At 42.1% G+C, this 24,336-nt stretch overlaps 1 protein-coding gene across 3 annotated transcripts in view; it reads left to right on the top strand.

Annotated features, from left to right (window-relative positions):
• MYO5B (myosin VB) overlaps nucleotides 1–24,336 on the top strand; it is a 347,217-nt gene that overhangs the window by 216,887 nt on the left and 105,994 nt on the right. For all 3 annotated transcript variants that reach the window (XM_039543124.1, XM_039543123.1, XM_039543125.1), the window contains 4 exons: nucleotides 5,973–6,095; nucleotides 7,816–7,899; nucleotides 16,905–17,057; nucleotides 18,259–18,356. In XM_039543124.1, coding sequence (XP_039399058.1) covers nucleotides 5,973–6,095; nucleotides 7,816–7,899; nucleotides 16,905–17,057; nucleotides 18,259–18,356 — 458 coding nt within the window. The remainder of the gene's footprint in view (nucleotides 1–5,972; nucleotides 6,096–7,815; nucleotides 7,900–16,904; nucleotides 17,058–18,258; nucleotides 18,357–24,336) is intronic.

Raw genomic sequence — 24,336 nt, 5'->3', positions numbered from 1 at the left:
GCCTGGAGAGTACAGGGAGAAGGTACCGTGCCGCTCTGACATCCTGGCTGCAGCCCCCATTCCCACTACTGCCCTTCCCATGGCCTGCCCTCCTGGCCCGCAGCTCCTTACACCCTGTGCTGCAGCCCTAGAAAGGAAGCGTTGAGATGGGCTGAGTAGTGGCCTGGCTGCAGACAGGTTTGCAGGGCTGCTGCTAGGGAAGGCATATCTCAGTGCTTCCTTCCCTGGCTTCAGCCTCCGAAACCTGCCTGCAGCAGGTAGGGACTTGCTTTGTTTAAAAATAAAAAAAAAAGGGGGGGGGGGCGGGGAGTGCTGATAAGTGGCATACCATTGTCAGTATTGAATTCTGTTAATGGGGCGGGATTGGTTCCCGGCAATCTGTTGCCATTAACTGGCAGTTGCTAGTATCAGGATTGCTAGTAGGCGGAATATACTGTAGGGGAAATACTTATCATAGATCACCATGGACGTTACATAGATGGCTTACAGTGTAGTGTTCTGTTCAGTTCAGCTTCTTACACTGTGCCCATCACTGTGGAATCTGAGTGCGTCCCAAAACGGCATTAAGCAGCATGATTATCTGTCTCGTGTGGCTCTTTTTCTCCCTTCCTCTCCCCAGCAGGACGTTGTGATAGAATTATTATTAGTTTAAAATTTACCAATTCTTTTAATGGTTTTCCTTTTGCCCTTTTGTGTGATGAATATTTAACTAGGTTCCCAAATGTGGTTGCTTTGAAAGTGTCGATAAGCCCTTATATAAACTGAGTTCTTTTCAATTTATTCTCTATGGGGGGCTTTTAGCGCTGGTGGTGTCACTTTATAACCAAGGCTTTCTGTGACAATATAAAGCAGAGGTCCCCAAAGTGTGGGGCTAAGGGGCCATGGAGGAACATTTGGGGGGGCACAGAGGGGCCTGAGCCAGCCCCCATGGGGGGTAGGGAGGGAGTGCCACCCAGCCCTGCTCGAGCCCCGCACCCAGATGTGGCCTCGACTCCAGCCTTGGCTCCGTCCCCAGCCTTGGCCCCTGACCGAGGCCCTGCCACAGCTCCGTTCCTGGCCCCACCGCCATCTCGGCCTTGGCCATGGCTCTGTTCCCGGCCCCAGCCCCCACCCCCTCAGGTGCAGCCCCAGCCTCGGCCCCCTTACCCTTGTCCACATGGTCCACAGGGGGAGGGATGGCTCAGTGGTTTGAGCATTGGCCTGCTAAACCCAGGATTGTGAGTTCAATCCTTGAGGTGGCCACTTAGGGATCTGGAGCAAAAATTGGTCCTGCTAGTGAAGGCAGGGGGCTGGACTTGATGACCTTTCAAGGTCCCTTCCAGTTCTAGGAGATTGGTATATCTCCAATTATTACCTTTATGGCCCCGTTCCCAACCCCGGCTCCCGTGGAAGGAGACTTAGACAGAAGTAAGGGGAGGCGTTACCATGAAAAATTTGAGGAGCCCTGATATAAAGGGTTGCATTGCAGTTTTGGCCTGTTGTCCATGGCCAAAATTCCTCTCCCTTGAGTGTCATGCTTGTGCTGTGCATTAGTTAATTGTTGCTCTCCATCCCATAGGTGTCTGTGTTTTATATGCCTCATTTGTGAAGTGCTTTGATATCAAAAGGTGCTATATAAGGTCAATGTGGAAAACACGATTGCTTCAAAATCAGAAGCAGACAATAAAGAATATATGTCTATGCAGATTGAAAGAACCCTTCATCTTTCTCTCACAGCAGTTAAATTTTTCAATCTCTCATTGCTGACAAAGACAAATTTTACCCACTAGGAGAAACCTGAGATGCATTTTTGTTGGTGCTTGATATAAATTCAGTATAAATAATTTAAAGGGTCCAGTTGCCTCAGTCAGTGAAATAGTGGACTTTAGTTCCATACATCTCATTTGGCACCAGTGTTGTGGTCAGGTGAAGTTAGATAGGAATAATGAAAAGGCCTCATCACCGCATTGTAAATTTACACTGCTGGCAAAGCTGTAATCAGGGAGAAAAATCAAGGAGTGAGAAATGTCAGCATGACTCGGATTTTAGTCCCACAGAATGTAGGCATGATCCTGATTACAACTGAAGGCACTGACGGCATGGTGAAGTCTAACCAACAGCTGTCTGAAAATATAAACTGCTTGTATTTAGCTGCATTTCCTAGAATTCCTGATCCTTTGATCCAGCGTTTGAACAGATGACACTATTTTCTGTTAAAAAAAATCCTTTATAGGGGATGACTAGCAGAGAATAGTGGTGCTTCATTTACCATTTTTAGTGGATTAAGCCACCAATCTGTTCCTCAGGATCTTGATTTTAGTAGAACAAACTTCCTTAAATTTAGTGGTAGACACATGCGCCTCTGCTGCATAATCATCATAGAACGCATATGCATGCGACTGGGTTTGTGGCTCTCAGAGATTGCTTTCCCATACCAGTATGAAAGTTTGGCACATACATGCAGCTAAGAATGTAGTTTTTGTATAAAATATCCCCTTCATTCAACAGTCTCCACTGACAACCCTGGGAATTCGTCAGCTTCCTTTAGGCTGAACATCTCAGCCATGAGACAGCAACAAAAGTGACCTTGATCACAGCTGACTGCCCTCCTTAAGGCTTTCCTCTCTCTCACTTTTTTTTATTTTTTGTGTTATTTTTTTGTGTGGCTAGTTTGTGCAGAGAGAGGTACGGCAGAGGCGCTCTAATAGCGACAGGGAATATGCCACATTTAAAATGCACTCAGTGCATCATGCTGAGCAATGGGATCCCAAGGCTTTGTATGAGGAGACATAACTCATTCCCCTAGGTTTTGGCCTAGTAGAGGTGGCTTGACAGGTTCACATGCTGCATAGATTTAAATGAACAGACAGAAATGGAAATGCCTCCTGTGGGTGACTGCTGAGAATGCTGTTAGCAGCACGTACTGTAACAAAGCAAGTGGTCAGTCGCTTATTCAAATAGGGTATATTTATTTAATATATATTTAAAATATTATAACAGTCTATATTGATATAGGAACTTTTTGCCCGGAAGGATCCTAAAGCACTTTACAAATTTAATAAACTAATATAGGGTGCTGTTCAAACTATATATTTTCTTGGTTTGAAGATCTTACAACAACACTTCACACCAGTGTAGGAGAGGACATGTACAATGCCCTGTGAAGTTAAAACTATGAGAGCAATTTAGGGAGGCAGACTGAAATCAGATAAATTGCTCTTTGGCCTGAAAATGGGGGCTAACACCCCCACTGTGTGAAAGTGCTATGGGATCTTTACTAATGACACGTGGTTAGTGATTTTTCATGTATGACTCATTCATTCACCCACAGCTGCTCAGAGCCCCTTAACAGCCTGATGGCATGTTGATCCTGTAATGGCTCCAAGTAAAGTGTCACCATCAACATTTTCTGCCACAGCTAAGTCTCAGAGCCAAGAGGATGGATGGCCCAGTGCCTGGGCATTAGCCTAGAACTTAGGCGACTTGGGTTCAAGTTTTTATTCCGCCATAGACTTCCTGTGTGACCCTGGTGAAGTCACTTAATCTTTGTGTCAAAGAAAAAAGATAGTAAAATTTGTGTAAATTGAGCTAAGAACAGTTCCCTCCCTTGTGGGGCATTGTGACCCTCCCTTGTGGGGCATTGTGAGAAAAAGTAGACTAAAAATTGTGAGGTGTTCAGTGTCGCATTTCCCAAGCTAACTGCACCTCTGATCCTTTTGTAGCCTCATTGAGGGCACCCCACTTTGATCTCAGGCATCTAGCTGTCCCCTCTCTTGAGGCAGTATCCCATGACACACTTTCCCTCTGTAGACCTGGGCCTTAGGCTGCAGAAGTCTGCAGTTTACTGTAATTGTCAGGGGCAATGACAGGTTAACCAGTGAGGAGCCAGCTCTCATAAAAACCAAGTACTGTTTATTCAGAACAAAAGCATTTCAGAGAAAATCTTTAAAACAATAAACAGCTTATTTGCAGGTCTAATTTGCCAGGCAGTTACCCATCTTGCACATGGAGACCCTGGCACACATTCAATGAATTAAAAATGGATAAATCATAGGTCTCAAAATGTAATTGTAAATGGGGAATTATCATTGAGTGGGTCTGTTTCTAATAGGGTCCTGCAAGGATTGATTCTTGAGCCTATGCTATTTAATATTTTTTGTCAATCACCTGGAACAAAACCCACATAATCATTTCTGGTAATGTTGGCCGATGACACACAAATTGGGGGAGTGGTAAATGAAGAGGACTGGTCACTGATACAGAGCGACCTGGATCTCTTGGTGTGCTGGGCGCAAGCAAACAATATTCATTGTAATATGGCTAAATGTAAATGTATACATCTAGGAACAAAGAATGTAGGCATGGGGGACTCTCTCCAGGGAAACAGTGACTCTGAAAAAGATTGAGGAGAGGGAGGGGGAAGGTTGGAGCAAGCAGCCAATTAGGACAGGACAGACAGAGGAAGTCAGAGAGCTTTCTTCATTTCTGAGGAATGTCCAGAGATCCCTGTTTTGTCTCCTTTGTTCCTATTGGCTGGAGTCTTGGGCTGGCTGTTCTCTGCAGTTTTTCCCCAGGAATCACATGCGGGGGAGGGGAAGGGGGAAGGGAAGCACCCCTGTATCCTAGTACCCCCATATAAGTATGTAAGATAGATGGAAGTGCTTTCTTGGACTGACCTTGCTTAGCCATTAAATGTGATGAGATCACATCACAAGGGGGCATGCAGTTCTTTGAATTCACATATTATAATAAGTTCTGTGAAGAAGCTGCTAGGTCTTTCTTAAATTCAAATATAAATAGATAGACACCTAGTCCCACAGTTCATCAAATTTGAGGTATTTTGATGGCACAGTTAAAAGATTGAAAAGCTTCTCACCAAATCACTCTGTTTTGTAAGCGTATTAAGAAAATCTAGAATCTTAAGGGTTGTTGTTTTTTTGTGAAAACCTGTCATTTTGCTGCAAAAGGCTGCCTTTGTTTTGAAAATGATTAAATTTCTGCCCTGAGCAATTCATAAACTTTGCCCAAGCACAGGAATATTACTGCTTTTTTGCTGGTAAGGATAGCAAAATGTCTTACCCTGAGTAAATCATTTGAATGTTTGCATCAATATTGAATGAAAACACTGGTGGGATGTGGAGGAATGACAACACTGGAATCCAGCACTGGAATGGGTTACCTAGGGAGGTGGTGGAATCTCCTTCCTTAGAGGTTTTTAAGGTCAGGCTTGACAAAGCCCTGGCTGGGATGATTTAGTTGGGGACTGGTCCTGCTTTGAGCAGAGGGTGGGACTAGATGACCTCCTGAGGTCCCTTCCAATCCTGATATTCTGTGATTCTATGACAGTGCAGCAGTCAGGCCAACAAGAGCTTGGTTACTGAAAGAGAGATTGGGATTATGGTGTGTTTCGTTTCTCAGATATTAACAAATGGCAACACTCTTGATGTAATTCACATTATTCATTGTTTAGCAATGGTCTTGGAGCTGTACAGAACCCAGAATTAGTCCCTGCCCCAAAGAGCTCAGTCTGAGACCTATATATAGATCTGCAGTTGGTGTAGATCAGCTGAGTGCCATTGACTTCTGTGGAGGTATGGTGACTTTTACTACCTGAAGATCTGGGGACACACTGAGAAATCCAGATGGAGGAATAACTTAGGGTTTTGGTTTCTTAATTAATACCCATTACTATAAACTCATCCTTGTGCTCCCTTATGCAATGTCCTTTGGTGATGCTAGCCTTGAATTCTGCATCTTCCATGCTGCCCGCTATGTGTGGGCTGACTTCCCTAAACCTGGTACCAAGACATCTCCCTCTGCTGAGTCCAGTTCCTCCTAAAGGCTCATTTCTGCCATCACCTATAAGACATGGGCTAAAAAAAATTTAAAAATAATTATGTAATGAAACCATGAAGGTGTGTAGTATCTGTGCGTTTGAGTGTTCATGTGATATCATTGTAAACCACCTTCTTCCTCTCCTTTGTGTTTTCTAGGTTCCTAAAGGAACTGACCAGAACTGGGCACAGAAATTATATGACAGACATTCCAGCAGCCAGCACTTCCAAAAACCTCGAATGTCCAATACCTCCTTCATTGTTGTTCACTTTGCAGATAAGGTATCAGGGCGTATACTAAACACTCAGCACATTGAACACAAGAGTTTGTGATGAATAGTCAGGATGGAAGGGGTTTGCATTAGGAGTTAGCTTTTTTTTAAAATACATTAAGCTATTTAGGTGATGACTTTCCAAGTTGCCTAAGGTATCTGAATGCCAAATTGCCATTTTCTTTTAATTGGGCATCCAGATCTCTTAGTAAGCACTTAAAATCTCAGCCTTAGACTTTGTACTGAGTTTTAAACAGGGATAGTTGAGACTTCTGGTTTAACAAAACAAAGCTCCTTCAGAGAGCTGCACAGACTAAAATTAATAGAGGTTGCTACATCCAGGAAAGATTGAAACAAGGACATTTTCTTGAGTGCCAAAAAATCTCATGTTTCACAGGTGTAAGATATGAGTGGAACTGGGACCATTTTCCCTCCTCTGTGAGGGAGAAAACTTAACTTTTGATTTTCCAAAGCTTAGAGGCTGATGCTTGTAACATCCAGTAATGGTCTCAAGCTTTATTTAAAACATGATTTGACAGCTATTGCTCAGAGCAGGCAAGAATCAGTGAAGAGGTTGTAGTTACCCATGTATCTTTCTTTGTGTTTAAAATGGAAATCAAAAGCAGGTCTGAGTAAGCATAAAGGAGTCATGTGACACTCATGCTACAGCCAAGTATTGTCTATTGTCTTTAATAAAGTCTGAGTCTCTTTATACTAACTTGAGAGTGAATTACACTATTCACAGTTAAGCCTGGGGCTCGAGTTCCATTATACACCTTATTTTAAGCACATTCTCACTAAATGTTCCAAAAGAAGATATTCCCATTTCAAATTCTGCCTGTGTGATCTGTGACAGTTAGAAATTTGCTTGAATTTTTAATTAGGAAAAAATAGGTTTTACTCAGACTTTTGAAGACTCATCCAGTGCTTTTTGGCCAGGTCTTACTTGAAAAACAACTGATTCTAAATTCCAAAAAAGTTTACTTGCAAGAGAGATTGGGTGAGACCTAGCACAGAGCTCTCCACGATCTTTTGAGACCGAGGTGTGGGTGGTTATTCACTGGCTTACCAGAAATGCTAACGTGGGCCTTCCAAAGAGTGCCACATGAATGGTAGAGTCCTGGAAGTTTTGCCATTGACTTCAACAGGAACAGGATTGGATCCTGAAGGGGGTACTAACTGGGTAATGTACGGTATTTGAATTAAGTCTTTTGTAATGCCTTGTATCTTACACTCAGATATTTTATATTAATAAGATAAACTGGTGTGACCTTCCTCATGCTTTACCCCCATTCATTCAGCCATACAAACCACCTTTCAAATGAGTTTATGACAATCTATACACGACGGCTAAAACCATGAGAGATTACACATCGTAATTACAGCAAGAGACTTGCAGTACGCGGACTAATCTGAGGATATGGCTATACTGCAATTCAACACCTGCAGCTGGCCAGAGTCAGCTGACTCGGGCCCATTGGAGTTGGGCTGCAGGGCTGTACAATTGCAATGCTGGAGCCTGAGCTCTGGGACCCCAGAGTTGGGAGAGTCCCAGAACCCAGGCTCCTGCATGAGCCTTAATGTCTACACTACCATATCACAGCCCCACAGCCCAAGCCGTGTGAGCCCAACGCAGGTAATGGTTGCCAGCCAGGGGTGTTTAATTGCAGTGTAGATGCATTCTAAGGGGTTTAACCACCATTCCGTTTCTCCATTGCTTTGTGTGGTAGGTGGAGTATCAGTCTGATGGATTTCTGGAGAAAAATAGGGACACTGTATATGAAGAACAGATCAACATACTGAAGGCCAGCAAGGTAAGAGCAGAAGGGTTGGAAAATAGTCCACATTAAACCAAAGTTGACATTGCTAAATTCTTTCAGTTTCTCTGCTCATTTTAAAACACCCAGGAGTTTGTGCAAAAGCTCTCACAGTCTACACGGTCAAGAGCAAAAATAAAAAGTAAATGTAAAAAGTGAACTTAAACGGTCATTTTACCCAGGTATTCTCTTCATTCATATAACCCGCAATCTCCTCCCTGCTGTATATCCCCTGCCATGTTTGAGGTCCTAAATCATGACCACCATCTTTCAATCAACTTGACTTGATGGGAACCCCCTTCACAACTTGCTGACCCTACTCCTTAGTCAGTCAGGGTGAAGATCACCCCAGTACAGAGGGCCAGCCCAAGGTATATGCACCACTTAAATCCCTCTTAATCCTTATTTTGAGGATTTAAGTGATACATGGGTTTTGTGCTGGATGTCTACATGGGAGTGATTTCACTTCCAAAGAAGTGTCACTGCTCAATGACAATGAAGCTTTCTTTTCTTTCTCTCTCCCTTCCTGCCCTTCTCCCACCCTGGGACAATGTGCACGGTCTTTGAAGCACCTCCAGCCTCACCTGATCCAGAGATTAAAAGACCATGATCAGGAATTAAACCCATATGTTGCAGGTGGCATTGCAGAGCACTTCTTTGAACCTGCTATCCTGGGCCATCAATGCAATGCTTGTAGATGAAAAAGCATTTACTTTTTACTTCACTGCAGTATGCCACAGTTACTGTTGTTGCTTCCATGTAAGCTATATGTTCACAACTCTAATTTTTTTTTTGCATTTTTATTAAATAGAGTTAATATAGCATTAACGTAAAAATATCAAGGACTCAGCGTACAAGAAATTCCAAACATTGTCACAGCTCCCATAACCTTACAGTCCATATATGCTACAATGTGCAACATTAACAAATAATACATTAAGGTTTACAGCCAACAACAAAAAAGTTCTTTGATCTCTGTGACACTAGGATCCCAATTTACTACTGTTATAATCTGTATCTGAAAGATGTCATGTAATGTGTCATTGGCAAAAAGACTACTAACATGCTCGTTATTAATATCACTGAAACATTTGTAGCAACACTAGGAATTATGGATACTCTCTGATATTATGTTCTAGAGACTGTAAAAAGACAAAGGAGGCAAAACAGGTATTTTCCAGACAAAGGGGAAGGCAAACACCTCTGGCTCAGTAGCAAACTGAGCCAGATGTGAACAGAGACATGGACAATGGACTGCCCATTTCCATCAGAGGTTGTAGGAAGGTCATTTGCATTGTAAAATCACAGGAGACTGCAACATTGACATGGGGTTGATTCCCTGGGAGACATAAAGCAAGCAGAGCTGAGCCCTAGGTGGGCTTTCTGACCTGTAAGACAAAGACAATCCCTTTGAGGAAATAAGGAAGAGAGAGAGAGAGCGAGAGAGACTCCATCTTTCTCCTTGACCTTTGGAGACAAAGAATCCAAACAATTTGATCTCGGTGATGGGTCCTGGCCAGGAAAGGCTGGAAAAAAGATTGGGGTGAGAGAAACCATCTTGAACAAAGACTGTTTCTTGCTAGATTTACGTTTTAGATGCGGCTTCACTTTTAGATTAGGGATATAAATACCGTCTAAAAACCTAACCGTTTAAATGGTTAAAAATATGTCGTTTAAACGGTAAACCATGTAAGTGGCTCGGGCCCATCTGGCCAGCACAGCTGGGGCTGGGGCCACTCCGGCTGGGGACTGCCACTTCGGCCGGGCAATACAGCTGGGAATGGCACCCGCTCCGGCCACGTGCCACAGCTGAGCGCCGTGAGGGTTAACGGTTAAGGCGGTTAATCAGTAACACTATGCTTTCCGGTTAGCCTTTTACATCTCTATTTTAGAGGTTTGTAACCATTTCTACTTTTATCTCTGCTACTTGATGTCACTTAACCAATGTCCTTTTGTTAATAAACTTGTTTTATTTTTACTATAAATCAGTCCATGCTGTGTTTGAAGTGTGTGTTTGCTCCAGTTAAGTTAATAAGCTGTAATGTACTGAATCTTTAAAAGTGCAGCAAAGTTAATACCTTCTGTGAACACTGATAGGGGCTATGCATTGCAGCGAAACCTCTCTGTGGAGCGTGGGGGCTGGAGTTCACTGATTGTTACCTGTGAGGCAAGGTTTGGGCTGGGAGAGCCTGGAGGAGCTTGCTGATGAGGAAGACAGGGAGCTGACACACAATGTAATCTCCAGCAAAGCTCACCCTTGCTGTGTCGTGAGGGTAATGCTGTGGCTCCCAGCTCTCAGTATCCCCAGCAGCGTGTTACGATGGTGTTGTCAAGCGGGATGTACACCCAGCTTGCTATTTTATCTGAGGTTTGCTCTTTAAGCACTGGAAGATTAGTTTTAAGTGATTCTCAAGTGAAGAAACTGGGACAAGTGCCAGAGATCACGGTTTTATTGTTTTCTCTTTGTTTATTTCAGGTGAGGCTAGAACAAAAGGAAGTGTAAAAAATAAGTAGACTTGCTAAAGGAAATGAGGGCTAAGAAATAGCCCTCAATGAGGCAGCCACACAATTCAAATGAGCTGAGATAGTTATAGAAGTTGGAAGTTGCAGAATGGACCAAAAGAGTGGAAATGGCTAATATAGAGAAGGACTGTGACCATCAAAAATGGGAAGTAGACCAGTGTGCCAAAGAAACTGACCTGAGAGTCAAGGAAAAGGAGGCAGAAAAGCTGCAGTATGTTATAATCTCACACCAGTGTTATACGGTACCTGTCCCTGTGGCTTTCTCTGCTGTGTATCCTGTAAACTCACTGGCTCCCAGTTCCAGCAATTCTAATGGAGTATCTGACTTTGAATAATAAGTTCCTTGAAAAAGGGATCTTTGGCCTCTGAAGATTACAGGTTCCATCAGCTTTGCAAGCTGTAAACTTGGTAGGTTTCTTGAACCAGAAAAAATTGGCTTCTGGAGCATGCAAGCTTTGCCAACAGAGTGGAGTGTCCACATCTTTAGCAAATGTGTTAAAAATAGATAGAAAAGCTCTAATGTGCATCAGTGAAATTACCAAATTTGAGAGCTCCTTATTAATTTTACATTTGAAGCCAATGTAACTTAATTTTTTAAGGTCTCAATGAGATTGGCTGAAAAAGTCAAGTTTGACAATTATAGGACTTAGCATTTACAGGTTGCTTATCTGAGAATCTCAAAGCACTGTACAAATATTTATTAAAAGAGATGGACCTGAACCAGAACCCCAGATCAAAACACCCACATTTTGGGAGAACCAGATTCAAACTTTGCAGCTCAGTCCCTTCTAATTTAATTGATATTTAATTACAGATACGTAAACTGAGGCACCAAATGGCTAAATGACTTGATCTAAGTCAGATAGTGGCAATGCCCAGAATAGAACCCAGTCCCGGATCTCAGTATCTTGCTTTATCTCCTGATAGGATTTCATCTATTAATTTTGTATCACACTCTTAGGATCTTTAAATGAATGCAAACTGCTCCGCAAATGGTTTTGATTAAGAATTCAAATAAGGCAGTCTTTTCTTTGATTCCTTGTTTTAAGAAAATGAGGTAACCATAAGGGTATTGGAAAATTCTTGTGAACTAGTCCAATCCTACAGTACACAATCCTATTTATTCTCATCCTACAACTTAAAAATACCTTATTGTTGTTTTGTTTTTCATTTTACCATCTCAGTCCTCTAGTTTTACAAAGTCCAGCTATTGAACTGAGACTTGGAAAGTCCTAAGATCAGGGTGTAGATTGCAGTCCCGGAGAATAAAATCTTGATATCAGTCAGAGCACTAGTGCTGTGTATGCACAGGGCCGGCACAATATTCATTCGACAAGGAAGAGCACTTTGGTGTCCTGAGAGCAGCCATGCTGCAGAATCCTGTACCAGTAAAGCCCAGATCGGAGCAAGCATTTGCTAACCTGTCTGTCATTCCTAAAATGGCTAACTGTTGAATCCCCTCCGAACCTTGCAAACAGACATCTGTGTTGCCTGTTCAGCTGTAGGCCGCTTTTGTCTCTGTTGGCTTTTTCTTTCCATTCATCTGAAGCCTCTCAATGAAGTGAAATTAACCTGCCATTTACGCAGTGTTATCTGTTTCCTGCAGTCTGTTCAATGTCCCATTAGCTATGGAGCGAGGCCATTCAAGTCTGGTTTATTTCCCAGGAGCCTTGTCATGCCTTTCTCCTTTGGTTTAAGAACTAGCAGGGATACCACTGACCTCCAAAACCACGACAAAATGAGCAAGAACGTGACAAGAGGGGAAACAAGTGAAAGCACTTCTTGGGGGGACTTCAATCAGGAGTTTTAATATAGATATAAATATAGCTAGATTCAGAATGGGAAACTAATTGAGCATTGTCAGCAGTTTGCTCTGGTGTGCAATGATGGATTCATATGAAAACGCCGAGGTGTGTGATTTTCTTGTCCACATGGGCAATTTCTGGTCTAATGACTGTGGAAGTGGGCTTTAATAATGTTCAAAATTAAAAGCTCCATGTCCTCAGGAAGCCTGCACAATTTACCTTGAAAAACTCTGATTAGAGCTTATTAAAAACTCCAGGTAATCGGTAGGAAATTGACGCTGCATGATGAATTATTCAGCCAGTTCCCTCCATGCTGTCATGAGCAATCCTGCAGCGGTGATAGTGTCTGGAAGGTTTCTGTTGGATTTTCCTGTAGCCCTTACGTTCACGCTGCAGTTGAGGAGGGGAACTGCAGTTAATTTGGGATAGTTTATTAAAGCAGCCTTGAACCATGGATACACAACTTTCACCTACAGTTCACTCATTTAGTACGGCACAACCTGAGTTGTGGGTTTATTACCAAGATATTTTCCCTCTCCCTGATTCTTTCTTCATAATTTAATTTCACAGGGCCAAATCTAGATGTGATGTGCAAGGTGGTGTAATTCCTTTCTTTGAACTGGCTGTCTAAAGACCCTTTATCAGCACTTTGCATCGGCTGTCTGTGTTCTGCAGCTAACGTGACCCTGCATCTTATTCTGTGGGGAAGAGGCAAAGAGATTTTATTTTCACTTTGCATTCTTGTTAACCGCACTGCCTGCTGTAGCTGAGTGTTCTTCTTTAAATATCGTTACACTTATGTGGAGGTAGATGACTAGTGTATATGCATTTGTATCCATCTTCGTACAGTACAGAGGTTGCTTTGTTTTAGGGCTTGTCTACACTGCCACTTTACAGCGCTGCAAGTTTCAGCTCGTAGCTGCTCCCCTCATGGAGGTGGGTTTTTTATAGCGCTGGAAGAGCTCTCCCAGCGCTTGTGCCGCAACTACACAGCCACGTTAAAGTGCCGCCGCAGCGGCCCTTTAACATTGCTGGTGAAGTCATGCCCTTAGCTAAGCCTTCAAAATGCTGCATTTTTAGTGTCATGTGGTATTGATTCAGTGGCAACATAGATCTTATCTTTATCAGCTGTTTCTCACACAATCATGATGTGGACTTCAGTCATAAATGGAAATATCAATCTGGGCCTCCTGCTTCAAAAATGCAGGCCCCTTTCCCTGTGAAACAAAGGAAAATCTCCGTTAGTGGGAGTAATGTTATACCTAGCATCCTCTGCGAGCCAGGAGAGGGGGACACATATGAGCAAAACTGACATGTGCAGAACTTTTTTCTGCACTATCTGACTTTTTGAAGTCAGTAGCCAAACTTCAATGGGGCAGGATCAGGCCAATATACATAATATGGTATTAGGAATGGGGGGAGACCCCAGAAATGAACACCAATGAACCCCAGTTCCCACTCCCACCTCTACTTCAGAAAACAGATCCTTGTTGAAGAACTCCCACCAAGGTGAAATTGCATTACAGTAGTTGGAAGGCAATTATTGTGGCCAATCACATAGTAAAAGACTTATGAAGCAGTTAATTAGTTTTCAGCAGCCCTATAGGAGCAAAACAAAGTAAAGAGATGACTCAAAGCAGAGAGAACTGATTTTATCATAGATCAAAAGAATGAGCATATGCTGTTTAGACCGAATATAACAATTCACCATCGTTGTACAGTGCTGAGCATGCTCTTGGCACTTAATAAGACTCAAAGAAAGCAACTTACGATCTTAAAACATTTAAAGATGCCAACTTCTGTAGCTCCATTGATTTCAGTGGAGCTCTGAATATTTACACCAGCTGAGGATCTGCTGCCTAGATTGGGGCATACACTTACTAACCATCCTCAATATTAGAGTGCCTCCTTTGATGTTAGTGTCAATCAGGTAGGTGATTCAATGAAAAAACACTGACAACTGCATGCTGCAAAGCTATTTTAGAACTTGAAATGACTGTATGGCATTGCATTGCATTGTCAGGCAAGCTACCAAACTGAAATCTGTTGGTTGGCCTCCAGCTGCAAACACCTGCCACCCAAACATCCCATTTTTGTGACAGTCAAAGCGCATGGGACATTACAGTTCTGTGAAAATAAAACAGCTGTCAGGATGCCTGTGTAAAGCAGAAGGAGACACTTAGCTGAAGAAGTTGCTAGCCTTCATTTGGCATGTTACTGGAGGTAGGAGATGAGTGGGCTATGGGCCGCTGAGATTAAAATAAAAACCCATGAGCATAAAGCCAAACCCCCAGGGTGTGCTGTCTCAGAGCTCTCTCAAGCGAAATGATAATGTAATGTTAACCGATTGATTTCCTTTGTGGGATTTAGATTGCTATGCTACCAGGCTGGGCAAATAAATATCCAGGACTAGTGAAGCTGGAAATGACCCTATATTTTACTATAGGCACAGGAACTGAGGATTGGACTGGCTGCCCCTTTACAGAGTTGTAGTTCCTGACTAAGAACTGCTGGTACAAATGAATCTGATAATCTTTCACCACTGCAGGCATGTCCCGTGGAGGACAGACGCAGCAGAAACAAACCCTCCCAAGGAGTCAGCAAGGGATTCCTCCAAAGGATAATCAGGAATCCAGCCAAGTTAGCCTAAGTGTGGGGAGAGGATAAGCAGGGGCGGCTCTATGGTTTTTGCCGCCCCAAGCACGGCAGTCAGGTGGTCTTCGGTGGCATGCCTGTGGGCGGTCCGCAGGTCACGCGGATTCGGTGGCATTTCTGCAGGTGATCGGACAGTCCCACGCCTTCGGTGCCTTGCGCCGAATTGCCGCCGAAGCCGTGGGACCGGCGGACCTCCTGCAGAAACGCTGCCGAAGGCTGCCTGACTCCCTCATGGGGGGAAGCACGCTGCCGCCCCAGGCACACACTTGCTGTGCTGGTTCCTGGAGCCGCCCCCGAGGATAAGTAACATTAAACTCCCCCAGACTAGGATTAACCCAGTTCTATAACCCCGGTTTCCCACACTCTCTCTCAAACAGCCAGTTTATAATCCTTCCCCTAAGCACCTGTGCAAGGTGAAAGGAAAAACAGAGCCCAGGTTAACCCCTTGTTTGTAGAGGGACCAGGTAGTGCCATCACCCCTTGCCACAAGACCTTTCTGGTTGCATAACAAGTAAGTATGTGGGTTTGTGCAGGGCTTTCCTGTTGACCATGCTTTCTCTCTGAACACTCATCTGCTGTGCATGCCACATCATAAGCACCACAAGGCTGCGGTATGTTCTGTTCTAGTCTACATAGGTTCTTATACCACGCTTCGTCACCATTCTGTGTGTGCTTGACCTCCTCCCAGGCCCCGGGGCACTCGAGTTGAGGTGGAATTCCATTTCCTTACTAACTAATGTCTGGCTGAACAGTTGAATCATACTGCAGCTTACTTTAGTAGTCTCCACATCAAGCCATAGTAATGAACAGCAAAGAATAAAAGATACTGTATATAATTTAAGTGTAGATCTACTTTGAAGGGGAAAGCTGAATAAATAGATATGTAACTGGATTTGAATGAGTCAGGCGGGACCTCAGCACATCTGAAAAACTGGCCAGGCTTATTTATGTGCCCGTATGTATTGGAGGTGTTTAACCTAATCAAAATTTGAAGATGCTGGCCCATTTTACCTGGCTTTGTAAAACTTTCACGTGTGCTCCTTTTTTGTGTTACACACAAATGGTGCTGCTATATGGCCAGAGGCACAAGACTTTCAGAGCATCTGGTTTAGTTCCAAAGAGTTGAAAGAGAAGGTTCAGTAGCAGCAGAATGGTGGTCTGGGTCTGCCCTCGTCTTGTGTTGTTACTGTTTGTAAATGGTGAAATTCAAGAAATTGGGGTGGTGGGTGCCAATTTGATCTGATCAGGTTGACAAACAAGACTGGCTTTGAAATCCCAGAACCAGCCAGCTTCCGTCTATCTTACAAATCAGATTCTATTTTAGTGAGTGAAATAGCAAGCAATATGCCGTGAGTCACTGACAGCACTGGAACATTATTCTGACAGCATTTCTTGCTGCATGAAGAACTGGACGACTTTCCTGAAAGGGAGGAATAGTCACTGATGTTGAGGAGACATTTTAAACAGTAGCAGAACTCTCCCATTCCCTTCTGAGAACAGAATGTTGAGCAAGCTTTATAGCATGTAGAGATAGATGAACCCCTTAAGATACCAGCAACTGGGCTTGTTTCCTAGCGGACTGTACAGTGACAATGCAATTGAGGCTTGTGATATGAACTGAACATTGTCCTTTTTCTCATAGACTCTAAGGTCAGAAGGGACCATTATGATCATCTAGTCTGACTTTCTCACTGATCCCTGTGCTTTAAACAGCATTTCTGCTTTACATGCCACAGCTGTTCAGATGGGTCTTTTAACAAAAATGAAAATCCTCATCAGATCACCTACATAACAAAATACCCGATGGCCCTATCTGACGCTGTTTATGCACGTTCAAGATTTTTTAATCGTGGTCATGTTTGCTTACCCTTTTCTCACCTGTAACTCTGGCCCAGTTTTAGAAGTTTAGGTTGAGAACACCTGCAAGTTGTCTTCGCTACAATGTGGCTCGGGGTGCAATTCCTCTGGTAAACATAATAGATGGCATAGATGCTTATGGTCTTCCTGTCTCCCTCTTAGTATCAAATGGTAGCTGACTTATTTCAAGATGAAAAGGATTCTGTGCCTGCTACTCCTACCATAAAGGGAGCCGCTCCCAAAATCAGCGTCCGTTCTGCCAGACCAGCTATGAAAGCTGCCAACAAAGAGCACAAGAAAACCGTGGGGCACCAGGTAAAGTCTTCACTGGATTTAAAGCCTAGTCCTTTACATAGCAACTTTCCTTCTCTAGTTCTTCCCAAGCCCTTTGCAAAGTTATGAAGTAAAAAGTAGTGTAGTGACCGTAGTACATGGAGCAGTTATTTATAATAGTCAGTGATAGTGTAGATATTACAGCAATAATTTAAAGTTACGATGCACTGTGGTGTCTTTTGGATGTTGGGTCACAAAACTATTTACCATGTGGGTCAGCCATAAGATACAGAGGAGAAAAAAAGTGGTAGAAAAAGAGAAACTGGCTCAACATGCCAGTGATAGGAGGAGCATTTCAAAGATAGAGTGACACAAATAGACCAGCAACCTCCAGTTGTGCAGAGTAAAGGGAACTGGACGGAGAGAAAGCAAAAAGAGATGAGCAGAATGAGCAGTCAAAGGAATAGATGGGTGTGAGATTAGAGAGGGAAAGTGAAGTCAAGGTCATAAATAGAATCCTGAAGGCAGGAGGACATATTGATTTTGATGCAGAGATTACGATGAAGCCACTGAGAGTGAAAGATGATGAGAGTTTAAGATAGGCCTGCTTATTGGAGTGGACTGAATAATCTGGCTTTCCCCCTGAAGTTTAGAGAGGAGGGATTTAGGAAGACCATAAATGAGTTGACTTCAGTTATCTTGATAGGTCATGATTGAGATATGGAATAAGGAGCACAAAAGCTGGTGCAGGACTCATTGGAACATGTTTTATTGAAAATGCTGGTGTTAAACCTTGAGTGTATCTTGCTCTCTATTAAAGAGCCAGTGATACTTTTTACTTCTCTCTGTAGAACTGCCAAAGATAGCTTGATAGGATCCTTTAACATCTCAGTTGAGGGGATGATGCCTCAAACCACAAAATTGTCCCTTGGTATTGTCCTACAACATTGCTTTGATGTAGCTCTTGTGTTTGTTGTGTAGAACCAAGAGTTCTAGAGTACAATCTGGGTTTATATGAAAATTCATATTTTTTTCATACCCATGGGCTGGTTCAGGATTCCGCTTATCACTGATGTCTGCTTGTAAAGTAGTCTTTTTTGTCTTTGATTTAGAATATACTCCAATTTTGCCCTTATCATCTTCAGCCCTAATTTAGAGTTTCAACACTCCAAATTCACCCCTTCCCTCCCCATCACTAAAAGATTAGTAGATTATTTTTTGTTGTTGTTCTGGTCTCTTTCAGTTCCGAAACTCCTTGCATTTATTGATGGAGACGCTGAATGCTACTACTCCACACTACGTGCGCTGCATCAAGCCAAATGATGAGAAACTTCCATTCAAGTAAGTTCCACTTTAAGATAAGCCAACATATCTAGCTGCTCTAGCATTTCATAGTAAAAAGGTCTGAAAAGTCTCTATACATTAAAATATTTGGAGTTCCATTCCTCTTAAAAGTGACAAGTCCTTTTACAAAATGGTTCTTCTAAAATGTGCTCTAAGCCTTTGATCTCCCTCAAGCCCTGCTGATTTCAAGAGGAGTTGAGGGTGTACAGTTACTGGTGGGTTCTGAAAGACTATTACTAGTTTACTGGGATTACCTATCATAGGGGTTTATACTACAGCACAGTAGTTTGAGTGCTTGGAATTTGTTGCATGACTAGTTAAAGTTAAGAATTTCAAATTCTGTAACTCAGATAATTCTAAGAACTGTTGTCCCATAATCAGTGTCTCCTGTTGATTGAAGATACGCCTCTTGGTTTATTTTGTTTTAATGGTTGAACATATTAGAAGTGTGGAAGTGTGGAAGAACATCTCTCCAAGTGCTATAGAATGGGAGAAAAATGCAGCCCACACTAGCAAATATACTGACCCAGACTAACCACATACAATATCCCAGTCCAATACGATGCAGTACTATTGCTTCTGCAATAGCGTCTGATCAAATTATATCTTAGAAGCGCACAACACATTAGAGTTAAATTGCACAGATACAGTGATAAACAATGAATAATAGCAGAGGGAGAGAAATGAAAAGACAGGATAAGCAACTATTGTGGCTTACTTCCTTAAATTTCCATTGAAAGCACTTTGTTTGTGCCTGGGGTATTTTTTGTTCCTTTTACGTATTTGTTGTAATAGAAGTCCAAAAACATGATTCATATCAGCTGATAGAGTAGTCCAGTTGTGTGAGTGATAGAATTTTGATTGAGGAGATGACCAGACCTCCCACAGCAGTTACGAGGAGTACACATGTAGTTTAAATAAGATGGACAAATAATTATAGTGAGCTGATACAGCTTTTCTGTATTACCATTTGGAAGAATGTATTTAGGTCCAATTCTGTTCTATTTAAGTCAGTGGAATTTTGCCATTGATTAAAAGGACCCAAGGTTGCTCCCTTTTAGGTGTCTTCTAAAGGGCCTGCTATAGGCTGCTGTTGGAGATAGTAGAAAACCATGATGGAGTAGTTCTTGAAGTTATTAATAGGATTGTATAAGCACATAGGTCTCCTATAGTATCAGAGTGATAAGGAACGAACGTTTGTTTGCTGATGTGATCTATAATTCCACAAGTCCGGTTTTATTCTAACACAACTGCCACTCAGAGCCAATTTTAAAATCTTGTAGCCAATTTGTATCTACAAAATGGCATAACATTCACCTACACCGGCAAATGCCAAACAGATTATGTTACCGGTATGATTATGTCATGGAAGTATTTTCTAACCCCCGAGAGTGGAAGCGAAGTAGCCTCCAAGGTGAAATGATCTAGTCTTTCCAATCAGGGAGCTATGAGACTCATCTGTCCACATGGCTCAATTTTCAGCCCAGCCTTAGCTGAGTATTCAATTTTTCACCTTCAATTTTGCATTCCCATTTCCCCCCAAGTATTCAGGGTACAACTGATGCCCATTTATAAATAGTCTTAAGGTGTGGTCAAGTAACTAATCATCAAATTCTAAATGACATCAGTTGTACCTACACATGATTACAGGTGCAAAACTGAAACAAGTTGCAGGCATACAAGTGTGACTGGCTGTTCTAGTCTCTCTAGGCATGGTCCCGGAATGGTGACACTGCAGTGTTTGATGTAAAGCTTCCTAAGGGGCAACTGCGGAGTTTCAAAACTGAAGTTTTCAAAACAAAGGGAAAACCAAAGTAGATCCAAGAATTCTTCTTCCAGCCTGAAAGCGCACATGAATCTCATTTGCAGTGCAGGTGTCCGTATGCCCATTGTGTACGTCATATCCTGAAAACAGCAGGCACCACAAGAAAATACTCTGGGGTGGGATGGTTGAGGTTGCACTCCCTGTTTGTCAACTGGAAAACACTGGTTGAGGTTTATTCACATCACTACCCCCTTGCTAGAGATCAGGATCTCCACCCTGCCTCAGAGGAGTCTACTTGTCTGGTACTGGTGATCCAGGAATCCTAACTAGTATTAAGCCTTATTGCCACCATCTTAAGCAACTTAAGATCCTGCAGTTCACATTTCACAGCTTATCCTTTCCATTTTCAAAGTGCTATACAAATGTTAACTCAGTTTTTCCCAACATTCAGGTTAGATAAGCAAGTAATTGTATGTGTGATTTATAGATGAAGAAACTGAGGCAATGAAAGGTTAAGGCCAGGATTTTCAAAAGTATGAGCCTAAAGTTAAGTTCCTAAATCCACATTTAGGTACTTAAATAGGTAGCCTCATTTTCAAGCTCCCAATGACTTCCTCCATGGAACACTTTTGATTTCAGTGGCAGTTGCTGGGTGCTCAGACCACTTGTTTAGGTGCCTAAATATGGACGTAGATGGCTAGCTTTAAGCTCTTCTGAAAATTTTGGCTTAATTGATTTGCTCAAGAGCATACATTGAGTCCATGGCAGAACTCATGAATTATAGCTCCTGGTCCCAGGCCATGTTCAATCCACTAGACCTTTCTGCCTCCCAAGTCAAGAAAAAAAGAAGTGAGTGGTAAATTTATTATTATTTCCTTAATGTTTAGTTATTCATTGATCCAGCTAATGTGAGAAGTGGTAACAGCCTCATCTGTGTGATCTTTTATTCTAGAGGATTTTTATTTATGTAGGTATTTATTTTTAGTGTAGTGAAATGTAAAGAGTGGTTACAACTACAATTCCAAGTAGCTACACCTAGGAGTTGTGTTCATAACTCCTACCGTACATCATACTGAAAGTTGCTTAACGTTGAGATTGGAATGCCAAGTTCTTGACGTCATAGACCCCAGAGAATTTTTTTGCTAGAGAAGAGAGAGTTAACTCAAGTAACTTGGCCAAATGTTATTTTGAGTGAATATCATAGAATCATAGAATATCAGGGACCTAGGGGGTCATCTAGTCCAACCCCCTGCTCAAAGCAGGACCAAACCCAACTAAATCATCCCAGCCAGGGCTTTGTCAAGTCTGACCTTAAAAACCACTAAGGATGGAGATTCCACCACTTCCCGAGGTAACCCATTCCAGTGCTTCACCACTCTTAGTAAAAAAATTTTTCCTAATATCCAACCTAAACCTCCCCCACTGCAACTTGAGACCATTGCTTCTTGTTCTGTCATCTGCTACCACTGAGAACAGTCTAGATCCATTCTCTTTGGAACCCCCTTTCAGGTAGTTGAAAGCATCTATCAAATCCCCCCTCATTCTTCTCTTCTGCAGACTAAACAATATAATCTACTGATGCAAAGTTCCCTGTATAGTTTAGTTGGAGAGATTTTTTGACTCTTCCTATGCTAAATAGTGCAATGGGTGAAGACTGATTGCTATGATCCACCTGCAAGGTGACTATGGTTTAGACCAGGTGGCTACATTTCAAAGAGATCTCTTTATATACAGTATAAATTGCTTTGGGATCCTTCAGGATGAAAGTTGCTAACATTGCTATTATTTATTATTATTAAAATTGTACCCCCTTGGATTCCTGACTGGAGTGAGTGACAGGTTAAACTTCTGCTCTTTTTCTTCGTGGTATTATAATGGATAACTCGCTGTGGACTTGACAGTACTGCTGAGTTTAAAAATGCGGAAAATAGCAGAGGTATATTTCTTACACTTCTCTAGCGCAGCTGAGCAATTTAAAAAATGTTCATGAATTCTTGATCTCCAGATGGAAACATTAGGGACATTCAGAATCCCAACATACATATAGGGACCTGTTTTCCCCTTTGTGAGCAGTGCCACCTTACCACACGCAGCTAGGGTAGTGCCTGAAATAAACAGATGCTACCCAGAGGCATCTGTATGCCTCTGTAAGGTTGTCCATCAAAATAGCGTGTGTATAGTTTCCAATCCAAGTACCTTACAGGGCCATAGTGTGGCAATTCGTGGTACTAATGGTGCTGAGAATTATGGGGCTGTTTCTGAATTTGGGAAAATTTGTATTTGGGGAAAAAGCAGATGATGTCATAATGTATGATGATGAAAGCACTCTTTCCATTCCACTGGTATCTCAGGAGGATGTTAAACAGCAGCTATTAAAGTTAGACCCTTTTACATCAGCAGGTCCAGCTAACTTGCATCCAAGAGTTTTAAAAGAGATGGCTGAGGGCCTCACTGGACCATTAATGTTGATCTTCAATAAGTCTTGGAGAACTGTGGAAGTTCTAGAAGACTGGAAGAAAGTTAATGATGTGCCAATATTTAAAAGGGTAAACGGGATGACCTGGATAATTACAGGTCTGTCAGTCTGACATCAATCCCAGGCAAATAATGGAGCTGCAGATACAAGACTTAATCAATATAGAGTTAAAGGAGGGTAATATAATTAATGCCAATCAACATAGGTTTATTGAAAATAGGTGCTGTCAACAAAGTTGATATCTTTTGTTCATGAGATTACAAGTTTCGTTGATAAAGTTAACAATGTTGATGTAATAGACATAGACGTCTGTAAGGCATTTGACTTGGTACCACACACTATTTTGATTAAAAGAGAAAAATAACCTAAAATTGACATGGCACACATTAAACAGATTAAAAGCTGGCTGACTGATAGGTGTCAAAATGTAATTGTAAATGAGGGATCATCACTGAGCGGGTGTGTTTCTAGGTCTCGCAGGGATCAGTTCTTGGCCCTACTTTATTTAATATTTTTATCAATTAACGTGAAGAAAACATAAAATCATGACTGATAAAGTTTGCAGATGACACACAAATTGGGGGACTAGTAAATAATAGAGGACAGGTCACTGATACAGAATGATATGAATCACTTGCTAATCTGGGCACAAGCAAACAATATGCGTTTTTACTGTGGCTAAATGTATACATCTATGAGCAAAGAACATAGGTCATACATATAGGATGAGGGACTCTATCCTGGAAAGCAGACACTCTGAAAACGTTTTGGAGATTGTGATAGATAATCAGCTGAACACAAACTCCCAGGGTGACACTCTGGCCAAAAGAACTAATGCAATCCTTGGATGCATAAATTGGAATCTCGAGGAATAGAGAGGTTCTTTAACCTCTGTATTTGGCACCGGTGTGACCTCTGTTAGAATACTGTGTCCAGTTTGGTCTGCACAAGTCCAGAAAGATGTTGATAAATTCGGAGAAGAGCCACAAGAATGCTTACATAATTAGAAAACATGCCTCATTGTGATAGACTTGAGGCGCTCCATCTATTTAGTTTAACAAAGAGAAAGTTAAGGGGTGACTTGATTACAGTCTGTAAGTACCTTCATGGGGAACAGATATTTAATAATGGGCACTTTAATCTAGCAGACAAATCTATATAATATGATCCAATGTCTGGGAGTTGAAGCTAGACAAATTCAGATTTGAAATAAGGTGAAATATTTTTAGCAGTGAGGGTAATTAACTACTGGAACAATTTACTGGGGTTGTGGTGCATTCATCATCACATGATGAGATGTTTTTCTAGATGTGTGCTAGGAATTAATTTGGGGAAGTTCTATGGCCTGTGATATACAGGAAGTCAGACTAGATGATCACAATTGTGCATTCTGACCTTGGAATCTCTGAATCTCTGCTCTGTTGCACCTGTTTTACCCCAGTGCAGTCCCATTGAAATGCAGTGTCTGGTGCCAGAGTGGAGAATCAGGACCTCTGTGTGCACATGGTGTGGAAAATGGACTCTGTCTACTATGTTGTTCTGTATGAACACCAGCTGATCTCAATGTGGGTTCAGTGCCCAGAACCAAAATAGAATATGGCCCTGTGCTGTCTAAGATAGCAAAGTTCCATTGATACGAAGATTAAAGCTCCTAAACCACATTAAATTCATATGGTTTCCAAAGCCAGCTAAGTGGGATCTGATCATTACTTTGTTTGGTATTAACTGTAATAGTA

Source organism: Mauremys reevesii, linkage group 6, assembly GCF_016161935.1.
Source record: "Mauremys reevesii isolate NIE-2019 linkage group 6, ASM1616193v1, whole genome shotgun sequence".
Classification (NCBI taxonomy): domain Eukaryota; kingdom Metazoa; phylum Chordata; order Testudines; family Geoemydidae; genus Mauremys; species Mauremys reevesii.
The sequence above is the reverse complement of the archived record's forward strand: the minus strand, read 5'-3'. Positions and strand labels throughout refer to the sequence as shown.